Source organism: Borostomias antarcticus (assembly GCF_949987555.1).
Source record: "Borostomias antarcticus genome assembly, chromosome: 32".
NCBI lineage: Eukaryota > Metazoa > Chordata > Actinopteri > Stomiiformes > Stomiidae > Borostomias > Borostomias antarcticus.
This window is the reverse complement of record NC_140265.1, coordinates 1,476,775-1,498,638: the sequence shown is the minus strand read 5'-3', so window position 1 is coordinate 1,498,638 and position 21,864 is coordinate 1,476,775. Positions and strand designations below refer to the sequence as shown.

Sequence of the window (21,864 nt, the reverse complement as noted above, 5' to 3'; positions counted from 1 at the left end):
TACAAAAGAAGAAAAAAAGCTTATTTTTTTTCCCTTTGGTAAACAAGTCAGCACACCCATGGTTTATTTCTTCTCTCTCGTTCGTTCCTCCTCAGTGCGAGAGCACCCAGGTCGTGATAACCGTTGGGTTTAAGGCGGACGGTTTAGCACGCGGAGGCGGTCGCCACCGGGACGGGCGGGTGTGTCCGGACCGGCCTGGGAAGGCTGCGGGGGGCCGGCCGCTCTGCCGTCTAGGACCCGTGGTGGAGGTGCCACCGTGACGGGCGGGTGTGTCCGGACGGCCTGGGAAGGCTGCGGGGGCCGGCCGCTCTGCCGTCTAGGACCCGTGGTGGAGGTGCCACCGGGACGGGCGGGTGTGTCCGGACGGCCTGGGAAGGCTGCGGGGGGCCGGCCGCTCTGCCGTCTAGGACCCGTGGTGGAGGTGCCACCGGGACGGGCGGGTGTGTCCGGACCGGCCTGGGAAGGCTGCGGGGGCCGGCCGCTCTGCCGTCTAGGACCCGTGGTGGAGGTGCCACCGGGACGGGCGGGTGTGTCCGGACGGCCTGGGAAGGCTGCGGGGGACCGGCCGCTCTGCCGTCTAGGACCCGTGGTGGAGGTGCGCGACGCCGGGCGCCGCCTGTTCATAGCGCTGCTCGGCCTGGAGGCTGGTGCGGTGGTCCAGCCGGCCGCTGCTGTCGGCCAGGTCCTCGGCCGTGTCTCCAAAGCCGTGGTAGTGTCCGTAGTGCAGCGTGGTGTCGCCGGGGTCCGCCGCCGCCACGGCGCCCCAGGAGGGTCGGTGGGACACGCAGCTGCTGGGGCTGCCCGTCCGGTGCAGCGAGCCGCACATGTCGGCCGCCGGGCGCCGCCGCGTCTCCTCAGGCTCCGCCCCCCTGGAGAATACGCCGTTCTCAGCGGCGGGGGGAGCGGGCGAGGAGAAGCCTTTGGGCAGCACGCTGTCGGACCCGTTGAGGTGGGGCGGCGTGCGGTCGTGGCCGTTGGCGGAGGGGTCGTGCCTGCTCCTCAGAGCTGCGGCTTTGGGGTCATCTGCCATTTGAAACAAGACACGCGTCACTCACACACACACACACACACACTCAACGCAGCTGGACGGCAGAGGACAGGGGACACACAGAGAGGACAGAGTGGCTCTTAGCCTGGCAGGTTGTGTGTGTTTGTTTGTGTTTGTGTGTGTGTGTGTGTGTGTGTGTGTGTGTGTGTGTGTGTGTCCGTTCTTCTGAGAGATTGGCCGCCACCACCACAAAAGATCTGGATTTTGTTTTGCACACACCGTCCGATTCAAAGTCAGTTTCCGCTCTGCATCCACAGACAGAGCCGCGCTGGTCGAGCTCGATGCCAGGACAGGCTTGCGCATGCGCAGCAGTGGTGGTTCACGGCCATGCTTCAGCATACAAGCTAGTCTGTCTGTTATACAGCCACTGGCCACTAGAGGGGGGCAGTCAGCCACACAACATTCAGACCAATATTCCAGTTGGAATGTGTTATAGAAAGGTAAGCCTTTATAGCGATCCACAGATGATGACTTTAGAGTAGATGTCAAAGCAATCTTAAAGGTCATCAAACAGGTTAATAACATGGCTTAGAGTGGTCAGATATTCTCTTTCCTTACTACCTCTCACTTTCTCTCTAAACACACACACACACACACACACACACACTCTGGTGCAGACGTGGACGCGTACACTCAAGCACACAAAACACTCCAAACCAAACTAGATTTGTACAAGTGGTGATTGATAGTTTAATGGATCCCTATACAATAACCAAATGTTATAAGGAACTGCCAGAGTCTGAAAATCTAAGCACACTTTAAAATCTAACAGAGTAGAGCTGAAATACGGTTTCAATACGGTTTCAAATAGATCACTACCAGGCATACAAAGTAGATTATTTGTCATAAATTGACTATTGGCCACTGACAAATTTCCAAGCACAAAAGCTAGGCTAATATCAAATAGAAACAGGTAACAGTGCAGTCTATATTGCTTTATTCCCCTCAGGAAATAACTAGACTTGGCTATTTATGCAAATGATTGCTGCTACAAATTGATGCTGTAATTTTACTCAACTTTACAGTGCAATTAAGTTCATGTCTCATAGCTTCCCTTTGAATTTACAATCGTATAGTCAGGAGAGGGGAAGTCTGCCCTTAAACACAAACAATTTGACTTCTTAAGCACCGTGGTTCTCACAACCCAACATACTTTATCAACAACATACAGGAAACACAGACGATAAACACATCACTTGCTCTTTATCTAGGAGTGGATTTTTCTTTTGCCAGAACGGCCCAAAAGTTGAGGGGAGTGCATACGGTGAGGTGGAGGGCAGTTTTTCTGTTCCGCACCATGCCGTGTGTATTGTACCATGCAGTCTACACATGCCTTCAAGAACTGGCAGCTCAAGGCGCGTGAAGCTCCAAGGGAAATCTCACTAAAGGCCCCAAATGTGCACAAGGATCACCAGTTGGTTCCGAACAGGAACACCAGCAACGACATGGTTCTGATCATCATTCCAAGCACAGGGAACCGACCCCGAAATGATTCACTGGAGCGTGGGGGGGGAAAAGAGGGCAAAGACGGTTGTGCAAAACAAAATCCAAAGCAGGGATCAATCTGGTCAGATCTGTTATGGTTCAAAGAACCCCTCATCGTGCGGGATTATAAAACGAGTTGTTTTTAAAGGACGTTCATCGTGAGCATCTGTCGACGGGGAACGCGGGGTAAAATGCATCCAAGTATGTCACGCATAAATATGCACAACTGGATATTGTATGCATCCATCTTGAACATGAACGTGCCAGAAATGCATCCGTCTTAACATCCTCGTATGATAACGACTGAGATTTGGTCAAACATGGAAAGGGTCGGCTACATTGATATTATTATTTTGAAGAACTCTGCGACATTATAAACCAACATCTTCACTCCGGTCCAGACAAAGTATAAAGTCAAGCGCCCCTGGCTCCTACATCCTCATTAAACAGGGTTTTTAGAGAAAGGCCACTACAGATAAGCATAGGAGTTAGTGCAGCGGAAGGGAACCTCCACCGAGGGCCCGGCAGGGATCTCAGGCTCTCTGAGGGCCGAGGAGGAGGGCCTCTCCCTGGGGCCACGTGCTACGCGACCAGTCCCACCTGAGACGGGCTCCTGAGCAAACTCCACGTGCATGGTCTCCATCTCCTCGCCGCCGTATCCCTGCGTCCTCAGCGGCAGGCCTGGAGGAAGACGTCGACGATAACACCGTCCATCAATATAAACTAGCATCTTCAAAAACCTTTTAAAAATCTGTATCCGCTTCAGAACCTCACAATCAAGTTGGATGCCTTACAGAGTACATGATATTTTTTTGTCTTTCACGATGATCACCATGTTTTAGGCGATCACAGACCATGCACGCCGATGCGTGAGTTCAAGTAGTTCGGTCAGCAAATTGTCAGTCATCGAAGAAGTATTGTATGCAATATATATTCAAGCTTTATTTATACTCTAAATTATGGTGGTACTTTTAGCCTCTCTTACTCTGAAATGTAATTTAATGCAATGTATTGCTTTATAAATGTTCTTAGCCGGTAGACAAACATACTCCAGGAGCTCGATCGCCTTGTTGAGAGGGGTCAGGGAAGAGTTTTTACAGCTCACTTATCTGACCCCCGGGTGATTACTGTTTTTTTGCTTCCCTCTGGAATATGTAGGGGTGGGACGTCTGCCCACCTCCCTTGTTCTCTGTAAAGCGCATTGTGTTATGAAATGCGCTATACAAATAAATATTTGATTGATTGATTGATTGATTGATTGATAATAATTCCGGCTCCCTGGCAGAATCTGACTCCCCTTCACTATCTTTGAGTTTCGAGTTATCTTTTGACTGCCGAAACCATGATATGTAGGCTACCACAACTAGGCTATATCTGCCATTAAAACTACAGTTGATATTACGTTTTCATCTAGGATTCATCCCTTTTTATCTACCGACTCAGTACCATCCAGTGACGTAGAGATGCAGGCTAACCACAATAAATGCGATGAGGGATAAATAATATGACTTTATATGAATGTAGGCCTATTATTTGTAAACTATTATGTAGGTTCCTATTCCAAGTGCTTTCGTGGATGTTATAGCAGTAGCTAGCCATAGGGTCGCATTGCAATGTGGTCATATTAAAACCTAAAATAGCCTCGCTTTTTGTGACAAGTTGCTCCTCTTGTGATGTCCTCGTTTGGTCAGAAGAAGAGCGCAGATCGAACCAAATGCGAAGGGGAGTGGGATTCTGCACAAACTGTGGTGCTCAATGAACTACAATAAAATAAAGAAAAAACTATTGTGGACCCGTTCCTGGGTGTCTCAAAGAGGACAGTATGGGCTGACTATCCTTCAAGAAGAACTTGAGGTAACGGATTTGTTAACATGTGAAGAACACTATCATCCCATTGGTCAACGTCAAGGTACATCGTACCCAGATAGCAAGCGGATGTGTAATGATTCTGGGCCATATATGGGCCGGAACTAAGCCACAAGGGCCAGATCTGGCCTGTATATGGCCCAGATCCGCTTGCTATCTGGGTAGTCATGGTCGCAGGAGATGTCAGACTAGGCAGGAAAATACCAAAAATTCTGACATGCTCGACTTTTCGTTGGGGCATCGTAGAGAGTCCCAGACGCCAAATCGCTGATCTTCGATCATGTCACACAACACAGCATTTTGTTGTTCCCGACGTTCACAATCTGGCCCAACGCTGTCGGAAACAAAATATCCGCCCAAAATCGGCCTGAATTTGTGTGTAGTCTGTACAGCCCGTTAGTCTCTGTGGGCAGTTTTTTTTAATACGTGAAATGAAAATGAGTTTGAGGTTTGTGCATGCTTTTAAACAATGTTATCAGTTTTATCAGTTTCATCAATTTTTATGCAAATGTGTATATTTTTGTTTTTATTTTTTATTTTGCGTAATCCTGCTAACTGAGGACAAATGGATTGATTTTGACTGATTGATTTTTATTTATTTTTAAGACAGGGACAAGGTACAGTAGACATTTACCCTATAGAATAGGGAGAGATGCACTGTACAAGGTTATAGCTAAACAGCTAATTTCCACCCGCAGTCCCTGGGCAAATAAATATACAGTCTTAAAACAGTGGGGCAAATAGTACACAGTAGGAGAGTTACATACATAGAAGGAAATACAAAAAAGTTATGTAGCAGAGATTTCACTCACCCCTATACCCTCATCCCTCTACCCTCATCCCAAATGAACACACGCCACCGATAACCTGCGCTGCAGCTGGGGCGGAGGTCAAAACTGGGGCGGAGGTCAAAATAAAAAGGGAACCGAGCCCCTTACCGTCCGTCCTCGCCTTCTTGATGTGGCCGGACTCCACGCCACCCAGCACTCTCTTCCTATTGGCCGAGCCCCTTAGGACGCTCCCACCGAGATCGTTGCCGTTTAGCACCCTGTCGGCGTGGAGGCCGTTGAGCTGGCTGACATGGTTTTGGGCGTTCGAGAGGAGCCGGGCGCACTCCCGGAAGCCCTGGGCGCGGGCCAGATCCGCCGGCGTCAGGCCGCTAGCGTTGGTCAGGCTGCGCAGTGAGAGAGGCGTCGGTCAGGCGCGCACGAGACGGGTCGTCGCACGTCATCATCTCTAACGCTGCCCGGCTACGCTGCTTCTAGCATCGCTAACGGCTGTTCTTAATCTGCGTGCAAGACTAACACATCCTATTACAGAAGGAAACTAAATGTGAAAATAGGAAAACGGGAAAGAAAAAGCTAAGAAAACACTGCATTGGGAGATGGTCAACAGCCTTTCCTTGGAGGTATTAAGAGCCGATCCACCCTGACATAATCAAATGTGTGTTATGGTCGAGCAATAAAGAGGGTAAGAAAGACAAGGAGAACAAAGAAATATCCAAAGAGAGTCCCACTTGTTGATAAAGTATGATCAATGAAACCAAGGATGCTACATTCTTTATTCCGTTTCCCTATTGTAGATGACACTGAAGCAGGAAGAGAGAGATGTTGAGGGAGTTGGTGCTTGGATTTGGAGATGGAACACCTTCTCTGTCTGCACTGGAGGCCTCAATCCAGCAATGACGTGGATAAGCTGGAAAAGTGGAGAGATCAGGGCAAAGATGAGCATTATTTCCCACTGAGAAAAGACACGTCTAAAAGACGTCTTTTAGATGTCTTTTTCGGACGTCCAAAGACATCCAATTAGGAGCCAGAATGAAAGTTTTTTTTTACAGATATTGAACCCGTTCTGCACGTCCACAGACGTCTTAGAGGGGTCCAAGCCAGACGTTTGAATATTGAGGGGTCCAGCAGACGTACAAATGGGGTTCTGGACCGACGGACGTTATTAAGACATGATCTGAACGGAACGTCTCCCTGACGTTGTGTGTTTGCTGGGATTTCTCCTCAGGGTCTAAGAATAATCTCAGGATCGACTCCTTAAGACGACTAAAAGGTCAGCGGAAAGATGAAAAGCCGATAGCCAGGGTCAGACTGTGACCTTCCAGGTCGATCTGATATGTAGTCCTATCAATGATCGGATATGTAGTCCTATCAATGATCGGATATGTAGTCCTATCAATGATCTGATATGTAGTCCTATCAATGATCGGATATGTAGTCCTATCAATGATCAGATATGTAGTCCTATCAATGATCTGATATGTAGTCCTATCAATGATCGGATATGTAGTCCTATCAATGATCGGATATGTAGTCCTATCAATGATCTGATATGTAGTCCTATCAATGATCGGATATGTAGTCCTATCAATGATCTGATATGTAGTCCTATCAATGATCAGATATGTAGTCCTATCAATGATCGGATATGTAGTCCTATCAATGATCTGATATGTAGTCCTATCAATGATCAGATATGTAGTCCCATCAATGATCGGATATGTAGTCCCATCAATGATCGGATATGTAGTCCCATCATGAATCGGATATGTAGTCCTATCAATGATCTGATATGTAGTCCTATCAATGATCGGATATGTAGTCCCATCAATGATCGGATATGTAGTCCTATCAATGATCGGATATGTAGTCCTATCAATGATCGGATATGTAGTCCTATCAATGATCGGATATGTAGTCCTATCAATGATCTGATATGTAGTCCTATCAATGATCAGATATGTAGTCCTATTATTAATAATAATATGTAGTCCTATCAATGATGAGAAATGTAGTCCTATCAGTGACCCGTCTTCATCTTCCGTTCCTAGCTAATGCTTCATGCTAGCCAAATCCAGTCAGGATCAAGGAATCAATCAGGATCAATAAGCGCATTGTGTTGCCTCTGGGTATGAAATGCGCTATACAAATAAAGCTTTGATTGATTGATTGATTGATTGATTGGTGACAGTGGTGGTTGGTGACTGAGGAAGATTGGGGTCCACAGGGAGAGTCACAGTCCTTCAAAGAGACGTTCCCCCCCGGAAGGTAAAGCTGAGAATCCCAGATCTTTGTGTATCCAGACATGGACAAGCCAGAGCTGCTGATTGGTCCTGCCGCCGACTTTCAAGCATGAGAAGTTCTCTTCCCAAACAGAGGGGATTTGCATGTTCTCCCTGTACTCACCTGGGTTCCCTCCACATAAAGCCTCGATATGAAGAACATGGAGAAGAACCGACGCTCTGCAAGCCTGTCCCTGACCAGGAGCTGGACTGAGCACTTGGACTTGGCGCGGAGCACAACATTTCATCGGCAAACACTTCAGCATGTATGTGTGTGTGTGTTCTGTGTCGCCGCTCGTGTGTGTCATGTGAGCTGTATGACTAGAAATAAAACGACTTTGAAAAAGTCCCCATGTTTAAAAAAAAAATAAAATAAAATAAAAAAGCGCCTGTTGATACACATTTGTACGAATTAACTTATGAATATGAAAGAGAATAAGCAGTGATGATAACGAGGGTCGAGCGGTCCGGCAAACTCTTCATAATTGCCCGCGTTAACAGTTGAATGGATGTACTCACATCCTGGCTGGACCATCTCCCACTGCAATGTGAACTCAAACTCATCTCTCAATCCATGAATGAGCAAAGTCCTTCGAGTCCGGCCTGGCGAGACCATGTTTACCGAGACCATGAGACAAAGAAAACGTACGGCTGTCACTCTGGGGCGCATGATGCCATGGCACAGCCAATAAAGACATAATTCGGATGAAACTGATACACAAAGGTGACCAGTGTCACACACAACTCTAACACTGATATGGGAAGTGGAGTTCTCATTTCCTTCTTTAACACTAAAAAAAGTTTGAAAAAGAATTAAAAAAAGAAGCCAAGAAAATGACTAATGTTTCCACGAGTTGTCCTGGAAAAGACTCAGGCTGCGTTCCGAATCGCATACTTCTACTTCTTACTACCAGTACCTACTACAGCTGCCCTTAGAAAGTACGTACTTTGCAAGCAGTAGGCATCCAATCGGGACATACTACCTTGTCATAACATTGCGCCTTGAAATTAGCCCACATCCGTCGCTGTCCATAACGCGACATTCGTCTACAGCTGTCACGACTCGCACATGTGACGCACATTTCCGCTGCGCACAGGATTGTGGGTCAGAATAGCCAGAAAAGCCTGCTGGCTTGCATACTGCGAAATACGACCGGATGTAGTAGGACATCCTGGTATTTTTTGCCATACTGCATGTAGCATACTATGTATTGGGACATACTACATCCTGTTTTGGCATACTATATAGTAGGGTAGTATGCGATTCGGAACGCAGCCTCAGTCTTTTGAGCAGGAATGTTGACCATGGACACGGAAAAAAACCTCTCTGCCTCAGCATAGGATGTGTTTGTTTGTTCTCTGTCAGATATAAGCCCATCTTGGTAGGCAACAATACTATACGTACATAAGCTGAGTGGATTTAGCCTATAGACTATAAGCTTTGCAGCTTTTCGTATACAGTGTATTCTGGACATCAACCCACGTTTAAGTGACAACATTCACATGGCCAAAATTATGTTCTAAGAGATTGATCATTCATGGATGAAGACGGGACTACCCTAGCTTCTTCCTGAACACTTTAAGACTACATATACACAATTCAGAATAATACAAATCATAATGAACAGTTGCATGTATTAGTTCAAAGTACATCATTTCAAATTTTATGAAATGAAATCAACAGATTACTTGCATTACCCCCCCCCCCCCCCCACCAAAAAAAACACCTATTCCCACCCAGTTCCCACCTCCACCACCCCCCACCCCTCCAATTTAGAAATAAAATGTTTCCAGACAGGATCTGACCTGAAAACGGCCTCACAAGAGACATTCTCATTGGGAAGTCATGGTAAGAGGGCGGTCTCTCTCAGTGCCAGACAACATTAACATACACTTCCAGCAGCTAAAGTACAGACAAGGTCTGCATCCATCTTAGATAACAGGCATCCATCTTAGATACCAGGCCTGAGCAGAGGAAGCTCTCTAGAGCACTGATCCTCAATGAACAGTAAAGATTTAAAAACCTGAGAGCAAAAACCTAATCTAGCAATTCTTCTATGAGTTGTTTATCAGTGAATGTTTCAGTCCAGTGGCGATATTAGGATGTCGGCGTATCTCGGTCCATTGTAATCGAATAGATATAAACTTAAAAATATATTTTTTTAAACGTTAAAAAAAAACACTGGACTGAAAGCAGACTATAGTAAAGGGTTTACTACAACACAGTCCAACAACCTGCTTCTTAGGGTCTCGTTATCCTGGTCATTTGGGCAGGACTTGCCCATTACGTTTCCTTAAAACAAGGCCCCTAGGAAATCAAGAGAGAATTACACAGGCTGAAATGAATCATTTCCTGTCTATAAATAGACATTTCTACATGCCGTACAGAACATCCTGTACTGCATTGATGTACGTTGTTTCAGAGAACAGCGGCCATTTATTTAGTCTGATCTTTCATCAAACATGGCGGCTTGTCTGACAATGAGAGTTAGACCCACTACTGCCAATGCTTAATGTGATTCATTTTTGTAAGAGACCAATGGGCTTTAAGAGCAAGCCTAGGACGGATCTGGTTTATGGAAGCATTTTGATTTGTTATCCCCAATCCTGATATACTTTGTTCCTAATGTGAGGAAATCCGTATGTTCTATCTATCTACTCCCACTAAGACTAAAACATCCTGATTCAACTGGGACTTCCCTATCCTTGCTTCCTAGTCCTGAGTCTCCACTAAAATCCTACTGTTAGTTAGCTAGCATCTGAAGTAGATGAGATGAACAATTAGGTATATAAGCAAGGCATGCATGTCTAGACAGACTATCATGACTGCTTCATCCTAGCATTAAAACCAATCACTGCAAGAAATACCTCGCCAGTTTGCCAGTGTGTAGAAACTGTAGGGGGCGATAGTGAGAACACTCAATGCCACACCTGTAAGATGTTGGCTGTAGCGCTTGTGGCAGATTCGGCAGAGCCTATTGGGAATGCTCCCCCTTTCTGGGATTACTTGAGAAAACCAAGTCATGTTCAAATTCAATAGCTGCAAAACATCGAAATGTGTAGGTTGTTTTTTTTGTGACAGGAAAATTTTGCATTCAATTCTTAGGAAGGCTCTTTCATTAGAGAAAATAGCAAATATCTTTAAAAAACATCTAAATATATTGAAACATTATAAACAGTATATAAGTCCTACATAAACAAGGAGACATTGATGAATTAAGGCTAGCCTGTGTAAACAAGACTGAGACACCTCACTTACTACACAATGGGTCCTGACAAACTGCCATTTCCTCTCCACTGCCTGTCTCATAAAACTAGTGACCACTGACTTGAGGCTGGGAGCTCATGCTGTTATAAAACAGGCAATGCCAATCGGAAATGAACAATAATTTAGGAATTAGATACGATTTCTCTTGAGGGTGAATTGTTCAAATCAGTTTCAAAACCAGAGCTGCATGCAAAACTGGTGGTTCCTGGTAGATATCGCAGCAGATTACATTTCCTGGCAGATTAAATGGACAAAAACGCTGAGGGAACCAAAGTCTTTCATGAAGCCGAGACATGGATCTGAAGTGTTCTTCACGGATCTGAAGTGTTCTTCATGGATCTGAAGTGTTCTTCATGGATCTGAAGTGTTCTTCACGGATCTGAAGTGTTCTTCATGGATCTGAAGTGTTCTTCATGGATCTGAAGTGTTCTTCATGGAGTGTTCTTCATGGATCTGAAGTGTTCTTCACGGATCTGAAGTGTTCTTCATGGATCTGAAGTGTTCTTCACGGATCTGAAGTGTTCTTCATGGAGTGTTCTTCATGGATCTGAAGTGTTCTTCATGGATCTGAAGTGTTCTTCATGGATCTGAAGTGTTCTTCATGGATCTGAAGTGTTCTTCATGGATCTGAAGTGTTCTTCAAAGGCCAAGCAGGATTGGAAAGCACGCTGGATCAAGGGGAGGAACCATGTCTCTAATTGAGAGAACTTGACACATCGTACAGACCAAAGGAGCAGATGGCATCAAAGTCAAATCTTGAGGTTTTCTGTTCCACAGAAAACCTTAAGATTGCACGTGGATGTGGGTAAGGACAGAGGTTTAAGAAATACGAGCAAACCACAGCTGCATTCTTATTGGATCAAAGAGACATTCTGAAGTTGAAAACTGCTGAGCTGGAGTCAAGTAGATGAAGACATCATAGAAGACCAAGTGAGGTGAAATTGAAGGCACCTCATAGCAGTCGAAACTTAAAGAAAATAAAAATAAAATAAAAAAACATAGAGGGAGAAGAGCAAATGTTGAGAGAAAATCTTAATCTTAAATCTTCTAAAATAGGTTTATAAAAATAGATAAAATAGATTCCTAAAACAGTAGTGATAGAGGAGGGACAGCACAAGACCTTCCAGACATCTAATCTGGGGAAGGAATGTCATTTTGATTTTTTTTATTTCACTACTGTAAAGAATGAGAGATCTTCTCATCATCTCAACATCTGAACATCTCAACATCATTGCGCTGGAGTGCGGTCGGTGTGAACCATCATCTCAAGGAATGATGTGAGAATCACTGTAGAAGGATATTAAAGTCAAAAGAAATCTGCTTTGGTCTTCTGCTCTTAAGCACAAAAAAAAATGGCACAAGTGTAGCTACTTCCTGTTCGGATTGGAAGGTCCATCTTCAGGTCTACAGGTGAATCGGAGTCACCGTGATGCAAAGAAGAAGAAAATGGCAGGCCGGGAACGCCAGCTTTGCCGCAACATTGGTTTTATTGGATTGACTCAAGAGAAATCTGCATTCTTAATTTCTTGAATACAATACGTGAAGGGTTAATTTTCGATCAATTCAAAAGTAAGTAATTTTAAGCTCCAACTCAACAATTGAAAATGTGTTTTATTAGAAAATAGAAAAGGTCGCATTCATGAAATGTTACTTTTTGGTTTCGGCTTTTACTTTTTCAATGTAAGGTTTAAATCCCTTTTCAATTGTTGAATTAGAATTTAAAGATGTTCTCTATATGGACAGAATTGAAATCGAATAATTCCTAATTCTGGAAGGAACCTGTTTGAGCATCAACTCTTATTGTGTCAAAAAAGTACACTAATCCACATTAGTACTGGCCAAGATAACCAAGGGTTGTCTGGCCTTTTGAAAGCCAGTGATACAGTATACTGTCCAAATATACAATAGGCCCCTCTAACTGACACAAAAAGAGTTGACTAACCGTCATGTTTTTTCTCTAATGGTTACTGGTCATAAGCACTCATATGCCATACTGAATTTGAATTTGACTGCAAGACAACAAAACATGAGCTTCCCTGCCTTAGCCAAACCCCTATAACCATGTATCTGTCCTGAGGACGAACCGTGCTAGATCTGGACCTGTCAGAGGGAGAAAACATGACAACACACAAGCACATCTGGTAACAGACTTAACAGTTACTATCAAGGCCTTAAAACCATGGCTAATACCAATACAATAGGTTATCTCTCATTACCATTTGAATTAACTGACAAATTTCGGGGGGAGCACAGACCAAATGCACATTTCCAGTACAGTTGCGTTTTCCAGGATCTGGATGAGGGGAGTGATTGATTGAACTCATCCAGGCACTCAGGAGCGGTGCAGCTCATTAGGAGTCAAGAGACATCGTCCTTTCTGGCTGGCAGGTGCGCCGGCAACAGTGGAGGGATTCAATGTGACGAGGCAGATGGTCGCCGGGCCGGCGGCACACAAACAGTCGTGAAGCAGCTAGTCCCAGATATTAGTACGCCCTCTGACATCTGCTGCACCTGCTATTAATCAGACCAGCAACGACTGGGACACTAAAACTAAAGTGGTAGAAAATCAGGTCACTAGTTTATTAGCCGACTCAACCAGGAGTCGCTGAAAAACAATGAGAAATCAAACCAGAGAGTGGTACTGTGGTGGAGGTGACCAACTTTGACTATTTCATGGTGTTAGGCTACCCAAAGATATGCTACTACAAATCTTTGTTACTATATGACTTGAGTTTGGATCCATTCATGCTAACGTGATCCACCTGCTGGGTGAGACGCGCGTGTCTACTTCCAATCGTCTAACTGACATTATCAACGAGAACAGAAGCAAGGAGGAAGACAGACACGGCCTAGTCTAGGGGAGCTGCTCCGCTGAGAGGAAATGTGCATTTGCCCCACACCCTGCCAAACATTCATTCTAATCATTCAATTAGCATTGCATTGAGCTAGATAATGAACCGCATTGAAACAACATAAACAGAATCGGTCACCACAGCAGCAGTTTTACTGGGGAGGAGCGCCAGTCGTGTCGAGAACAAACGTCTAGTGTGCAACCCGACCAAATCTAGACAGCCAGGGAGAGCTATGGTGTCCAATTTACAGGGGCGCGGCTGTAGCTCAGTTGGTAGAGCGGGTCGTTCAGTGATCGAAGGGTCAGCGGTTCGAATCCCAGCTCCGACTGTCCACATGTCGAAGTCTTGAGCGAGACACCTAACCCCAAGTTGCTCCCAATGAGCAGGTTAGCACCTTGCATGGCAGCTACCGCCATTGGTGTGTGAATGGGTGAATGAGAGGCCATTGTAAAGCGCTTTGAGTGCCGCTAAGGTGGAAAAGCGCTATATAAGTGCAGTCCGTTTACCATTTACTGTAGCTTCCCATAATGGAGACACTACTCCGTCAGTCAGAGGACGGATTCATAGCCCAACATCCCAGGAGAGGGCATTCAACCACACTCCTCATGGATACAAAAGCGGATTTGGAGCCCCCAACCCAAATTCAAATGAGCTTATGGCTCGACAAGCAGCCAAATCCTCAGTGCCAACCGGCCCATGCCAAATTATCAGCTACTACAGGTATTAAAATCCAAATCCATCTGGCGTCTATGGAATTAAATGACTATGGGCCACACAGAATTATTAAAGATGTTATAAAAATCTTGTGTCACCTAACATAACAGTGACATACAGTGGGGATACATAATACAATACACAAATAATATTATTTTGCTACTCTTGCACTTTGGCTTCAGCACTAGATTATGCTCTTAGTGCAGCCCGGGGGGGTCAGAGCGCAGCCCGGGGGGGTCAGAGCGCAGCCCGGGGGGGTCAGAGCGCAGCCCGGGGGTCAGAGTGCAGCCCGGGGGGGTCAGAACGCAGCCCGGGGGGGTCAGAACGCAGCCCGGGGGGGTCAGAGTGCAGCCCGGGGGGGTCAGAGTGCAGCCTGGGGGGTCAGAACGCAGCCCGGGGGTCAGAGTGCAGCCTGGGGGGTCAGAACGCAGCCCGGGGGGGTCAGAGTGCAGCCCGGGGGTCAGAGTGCAGCCTGGGGGGTCAGAGGGCAGCCCGGGGGGGTCAGAGTGCAGCCCGGGGGGGTCAGAGCGCAGCCCGGGGGTCAGGACGCAACCCGGGGGTCAGAGTGCAGCCCGGGGGTCAGGACGCAGCCCGGGGGTCAGAGTGCAGCCCGGGGGGGTCAGAACGCAGCCCAGGGGGTCAGAGTGCAGCCCGGGGGTCAGGACGCAGCCCGGGGGGGTCAGAACGCAGCCCGGGGGGGTCAGAACGCAGCCCGGGGGGGTCAGAGTGCAGCCCGGGGGGGTCAGAGCGCAGCCCGGGGGTCAGAGCGCAGCCCGGGGGTCAGAGTGCAGCCTGGGGGGGTCAGAGCGCAGCCTGGGGGGTCAGAGTGCAGCCTGGGGGGGTCAGAGTGCAGCCTGGGGGGTCAGAACGCAGCCCGGGGGGGTCAGAGTGCAGCCTGGGGGGGTCAGAGTGCAGCCCGGGGGGGTCAGAGTGCAGCCCGGGGGGGTCAGAACGCAGCCCGGGGGTCAGAGCGCAGCCCGGGGGTCAGAGTGCAGCCTGGGGGGTCAGAACGCAGCCCGGGGGTCAGAGTGCAGCCCGGGGGGGTCAGAGTGCAGCCCGGGGGTCAGAGTGCAGCCCAGGGGGGTCAGAGTGCAGCCCGGGGGGGTCAGAACGCAGCCCAGGGGGTCAGAGTGCAGCCCGGGGGGGTCAGAACGCAGCCCGGGGGGGTCAGAACGCAGCCCGGGGGGGTCAGAGTGCAGCCCGGGGGGGTCAGAGTGCAGCCTGGGGGGTCAGAGTGCAGCCCGGGGGGGTCAGAGCGCAGCCCGGGGGTCAGAGTGCAGCCTGGGGGGGTCAGAGCGCAGCCCGGGGGGGTCAGAGCGCAGCCCGGGGGTCAGGACGCAACCCGGGGGTCAGAGTGCAGCCCGGGGGTCAGGACGCAGCCCGGGGGTCAGGACGCAGCCCGGGGGGGTCAGAACGCAGCCCGGGGGTCAGAGTGCAGCCCGGGGGGGTCATAGTGCAGCCCGGGGGGGTCAGAGTGCAGCCTGGGGGGTCAGAGCGCAGCCCGGGGGTCAGAGTGCAGCCCGGGGGGGTCAGAGCGCAGCCCGGGGGGGTCAGAGTGCAGCCCGGGGGGGTCAGAGTGCAGCCCGGGGGTCAGAGTGCAGCCCGGGGGGGTCAGAGTGCAGCCCGGGGGGGGTCAGAACGCAGCCCGGGGGGGTCAGAGCACAACCCGGGGGGGTCAGGACGCAGCCCAGGGGGTCAGAACGCAGCCCGGGGGGGTCAGAACGCAGCACAGCGAGTCGACTGGTGGAGTTCCCCCCCCCCCGTCACAATAACACTGTTGCCGTGGTAACGATGCTTCTCTCTCTCTCTCCGCGGTAGGGTTAGTTAGGGACGGGGGGCGGGGCGGGGGGGGGACTTACTCCGGTTTAGCCGCCTGCATCAGGAGGGCGTTGACGCACTCCATGCTTCCCGCCCTGGCGGCCTTGTGGACGGGCGTCTCGCCCACATAGTCCTGGAACAGATCACAACCAAGGTGGACTGCAGTCACACTTGCATACAAACTGGGATCCACTTTTTTGGCTAAGCTAACAGAGACAGAGAGAGAGGGAGAGAGAGAGGGTGGGGGAGAGAGACAGAGAGAGAGAGGGAGAGAGAGGGAGAGAGAGAGGGTGGGGGAGAGAGACAGAGAGAGACAGACAGAGAGAGGGAGAGAGAGAGGGTGGGGGAGAGAGACAGAGAGAGACAGACAGAGAGAGGGAGAGAGAGAGACAGGGGGAGAGACAGAGAGAGACAGACAGAGAGAGGGAGAGAGAGAGGGTGGGGGAGAGAGACAGAGAGAGACAGACAGAGAGAGGGAGAGAGAGAGGGTGGGGGAGAGAGACAGAGATCAGGCATGCAACACCAGTCCTATTCACAACACAATCCGAGTGGAAAACACACAGCAGTCGGGCGCAGACGACACAGAGACGCCATGAAAGGGTCAGCCTGCTCCGAGCATCGACGTCAGCGGGCGCTGGACCGCCTCGAAAGCGCCGAGCGCTTCACCACCCAACCCCCCCCCCACGCCACAGCGCCCCCTGGAGCCGAGGCTGGAAGATCTCGCCTGTAAATCTGCCCTCCAGCTAGCGTTCTGCTACGCGCTGCCGGAAAAGTAGGTCAGACTGCACAATTACACCGTCAGAGAACGGATTCACCAATGGGAGGGGGCGTGTGTGTGTGTGTGTGTGTGTGTGTCTCTGCGTGTGTGTGCCTTTAAGGATCGTGCACCCATACACCCCGCCTTCTTCACGCTTAACCCATAATTCCTTTCTTCAGACTGGGTCTGTCTGGACCTGCTCAGACGAATTACAGGATCACTGAACATTAACGGATTTTATTAACGGGGGTCATTCCACCGAACGCCGGCCCCACTTAAGCTCGACCGCTTCGTATAAAAAAAACCTTTAAAACGTGAAATATCGCAGCATCCCGGCGATGGAGCGGAGAGTTACGCAATCGTGACCTCCTAATCTCATTTCCCCTGGATGAGCTCTTCCAGTCACCGCCTCTACGCGCTCGAACCGTCACCAACACACACACGGGGGAGCTCGTCACTGTGACATAGCCTTTGCAACCCCCCCCCCCCATATAAGCTGTCTATACTGACAATGGGGGGGGGGGGGGGGCGGGCGTCCTGTTCTCAGAGCCTCTCTTACTCTGAAAATGTAATTTAATGTTATTTATTGCTTTATAAATGTTCTTAGCCGGTAGACAAACATACTCCAGGAGCTTGCTCGATCGCCTTGTTGAGAGGGGTCAGGGAAGAATTTTTACAGCTCACTTATCTGACCCCCGGGTGATACTGTTTTTTTGCTTCCCTCTGGAATATGTAGGGGTGGGTCGTATGCCCTCCTCCCTTGTTCTCTGTAAAGCGCATTGTGTTGCCTCTGGGTATGAAATGCGCTATACAAATAAAGCTTTGATTGATTGATTGATTGATTGATATGACATCACCACACATGTAAATGCAGACAACAGTATTGTATATACTAATATCTCACCCCCGGGATTAGCATGTACATAACACAGCGGGTATGTATATCCATAATAGCACATCACGGAGCCTGCAGCATGAAATGCGCTATACAAATAAAGCTTTGATTGATTGATTGATTGATTGATTGATAGATAGTGGCCAATAGAGAAGGATCCTCTCTCTAGATTCCTTAACGTGAGGCAGCTTGATGTACCTGCACAAGTACACCGCCCCCGGACACAACGCCGGTACGTCGAGCGTGTCGGTCGGAGACCCACCTGTCTGTCGATGTCGGCGCCCGCCTGTAGCAGCCAGAGCACGCAGTCCGGATGACCGCCGAACGCCGCGATGTGGACGGGGGTTTGGGCGAAACGCGTCGTCGTGGCGTTCACCTCGCAGCCCACCTGCACCAGGCGCATCACACATTCCAACTGTGCGGAAGAGGAGAGAGAGAGAGAGAGAGGAAGAGAGAGAGAGGGGGGGGGGGGGGACAGAGAGGGGGGGGGGAGAGACAGAGAGAGAGGGAGAGAGAGAGAGAGAAAGAGAGGGGGGGGGGGGACAGAGAGAGAGGGAGAGAGAGAGAGAGAAAGAGAGTAGGGGGGGAGACAGAGAGAGAGAGGGAGAGAGACAGAGAGAGAGAGGGAGAGAGAGAGAGAGGGGGGGTGGACAGAGAGGGGTGGGGGAGAGACAGAGAGAGAGGGAGAGAGAGAGAGAGAAAGAGAGGGGGGGGGGAGACAGAGAGAGAGAGGGAGAGAGAGAGGGAGAGAGAGAGAAAGAGAGGGGGGGAGAGAGACAGAGAGAGAGAGAGACAGACAGAGAGAGAGAGAGAGGGAGGGAGAGAGAGAGGGAGAGAGAGAGAGGGAGGGAGGGAGAGAGAGGGGGGGGGACAGACAGAGAGAGGGAGAGGGGGGGGAGAGAGAGACAGAGAGAGACAGACAGAGAGAGGGAGAGAGAGAGAGAGGGGGGGAGAGAGAGAGATAGACAGACAGAGAGAGGGAGAGAGAGAGAGAGGGGGGGAGAGAGAGAGATAGACAGGCAGACAGACAGAGACAGAGAGAGAGGGGGAGAGACAGAGAGAGAGACAGACAGGACAGAGAGAAGAGTGTGGGAGAAGAGGAGAGGGAGAGAGAGAGAAGGAGAGACCAAGAGAGAGAGCGATTAGGAGAAGAGGAGAGAAAGAGAATCAACACAGACTCCAGGAAACTCTGAACCAATCAAGTAGCGTTTTACTGCGAAGTCGTTTTCAGTCAGGCTACAAGTTAATGATTCACATTGTTACTCAGTCAACCGCAGCCATGTCACACACAGGATTACATGAACATGCCACTGCCACCGACAAACAGGCTACCTTTTTTGGGATTGGCTTTTTTATGTTGTTGTTTTTTAAATCTAAAGTCGTTCGATTCCAGTCCCTCCTTCTGAGCAGCGAGGGCAGAGCCAGGCACACCCACGGCTGCTTTGGCGGGAACCGGTTCTCCTGGCATTCAAAGAAACATTAACCAGAGGCCTTGCCCTACCAGACAGAAGCAGCTGCATGTCTAAGACAAACGTGTGCTCACGGTTGAAGCTGTATTTCACAACTGAAGCGGAAGACGGCTCATTGTAGCTGTGGTCATTATGAGGGACTCAACGCTCACAGGGGGGAGTGCGTTCTCCTCTCTCCTGTCTGAGTAACAGTAAGACTATTTATAGCAGCTGTCCATCATATGACCCCGATGACGAGACGAGGGCAGGTCTGTTAAAAACACCATGGCAACCGAACCGACGACTAGTCCTCTCTCCTTCCTTCCTTCCTCCCTCCCGTCTCACTCCCTCTTTCCTACGGTGGGACGCTCCCCAGACTAACAACCTTACACACACACACACGCACACACACACACACACACACACCATTTGCATTAAGGACACAACAGCTTCTTTAGGTAAACGAATCACAATAACATTTACATGTGGATTTAACAGGTATTGAACCGTTAATCCTTTTGCAAAGTAGACAATTAAGTCTTCCCCGGAATTTAAACTTCACCTAGCACCTACCCATGAGACCATTAGTCCCATAATTCTGCCCTGACAATTTTTTTTTAACTTTTATTCTTTGAGCAGGCTGGCGCACTAGCACAATTACATTTGTGGAGCAGACCTATTCTACACCATGTCCATTCTTTAATTATGTGCCCAGAAAAGCTCAGAGTATGCCTAGACCTAGTAACAGCGTGTTTGAAAGCTTTCATAAAGCGCAGTCTTGTGCCAGCTGGAGACACTTGGGGACAGTTTGACTCCAACACTTTTGGCGCGTTGGTGGTCATCGGTGACCACAGCAAGCCAATGGAAAGCTATGCGACACCATAACAGAAAATGAGAACATAGCTTCTGGATACTGTGTGTAATGCAGACTCAATGCATGGAGTCGAATGTCCCAAGCAAAATGCTCCAGTGCCAGTTAGATCAGGTACAGCGCGCATGTAAACCAGACAGCGTTTGGGCCTTTCTACGCATGTTCTTTTTGGATACGTTTATGGTATTTGGATTTAGTAATGACATTTAGCCCTAAAGCTCGTAACCTTTTTCAAACTCCAGCTAAAAGGCACGTTTCATTCTCATGCGTCATTTGGATAACCACGCTCGATTGATACGAAGTAGAGGTTAAGCAAGCATTCCTAAGTTTTTAATCTACCTTTCCGAAATGCGCTGCCCAATGAATGGGGCTCCACCCGTAGAAGGAGTCCTCCTGGATCAGGTCATGGCGGTTCGTGGTGATCTGGAGCAGCGCGCACAAAGCGCGGACATCTCCATCCCGGCACGCCCGGTGGAGAGGGAAGCGACCATTCAACACCTCGTCGCTCGAAAACCCAGACTCGGACATGTTTCCACCCGACGAACAACGCGGGGAGAGGAAAGAGAGAGTAGTGTGGGAGAGAATAGTTCACCGGGAGAAGGCGAGCGTGTGCGCCACAGCCGTACCCTTAACGCACGGTGCGCACAAAGGAGAAGGAGGAGGAAAGATGTTGCGCGTATTCGCTCAACTTAGGAGAGATCAAAATACCGTACCGGAGCCGTGGATTGCATCTGACGTGGAGAAGGATGTTTGGTTATAACAAAACCCCGTCATGGATTCAGTCCAATAACGCACTAATGGTGCGTTCGTTTATAACTGGGAGGTGGCGAATTGCGACTTGCTACTAGGAATGATCAAATAAAACACCTCATGAACTCGCACTTCCTCGTCGAAAATTCGGATATGTTTCTCAGCCCCCAGTTGCTCGGATGCACTAGATATAACTAGGTAACTGTGATATAATGGTATATAGATATAACTAGGTAACTGTGATATAATGGTATATAGATATAACTAGGTAACTGATATAATGGTATATAGATATAACTAGGTAACTGTGATATAATGGTATATAGATATAACTAGGTAACTGTGATATAATGGTATATAGATATAACTAGGTAACTGTGATATAATGGTATATAGATATAACTAACTGTGATATAATGGTATATAGATATAACTATGTAACTGTGATATAATGGTATATAGATATAACTAGGTAACTGTGATATAATGGTATATAGATATAACTAGGTAACTGTGATATAATGGTATATAGATATAACTAGGTAACTGATATAATGGTATATAGATATAACTAGGTAACTGTGATATAATGGTATATAGATATAACTAGGTAACTGTGATATAATGGTATATAGATATAACTAGGTAACTGTGATATAATGGTATATAGATATAACTATGTAACTGTGATATAATGGTATATAGATATAACTATGTAACTGTGATATAATGGTATATAGATATAACTAGGTAACTGTGATATAATGGTATATAGATATAACTAGGTAACTGTGATATAATGGTATATAGATATAACTAGGCAACTGATATAATGGTATATAGATATAACTAGGTAACTGATATAATGGTATATAGATATAACTAGGTAACTGTGATATAATGGTATATAGATATAACTAGGTAACTGTGATATAATGGTATATAGATATAACTAGGTAACTGTGATATAATGGTATATAGATATAACTAGGTAACTGTGATATAATGGTATATAGATATAACTA

General features: G+C 48.1%; 1 protein-coding gene across 1 annotated transcript; it reads right to left on the bottom strand.

Moving 5' to 3' along the window:
• Positions 1 to 129: 129 nt before the first annotated feature.
• On the bottom strand, positions 130 to 20,617 carry ankrd10a (ankyrin repeat domain 10a; the record flags this gene model as incomplete). The annotated part of the gene is made up of 7 exons (XM_084460452.1): positions 130 to 490; positions 585 to 1,023; positions 3,134 to 3,214; positions 5,338 to 5,573; positions 16,160 to 16,251; positions 18,033 to 18,185; positions 20,429 to 20,617. The coding sequence occupies 7 exons, from the start codon at positions 20,615 to 20,617 to the stop codon at positions 130 to 132; spliced, it is 1,551 nt and encodes a 516-aa protein (XP_084316578.1).
• Between the last annotated feature and the right edge of the window lie 1,247 nt (positions 20,618 to 21,864).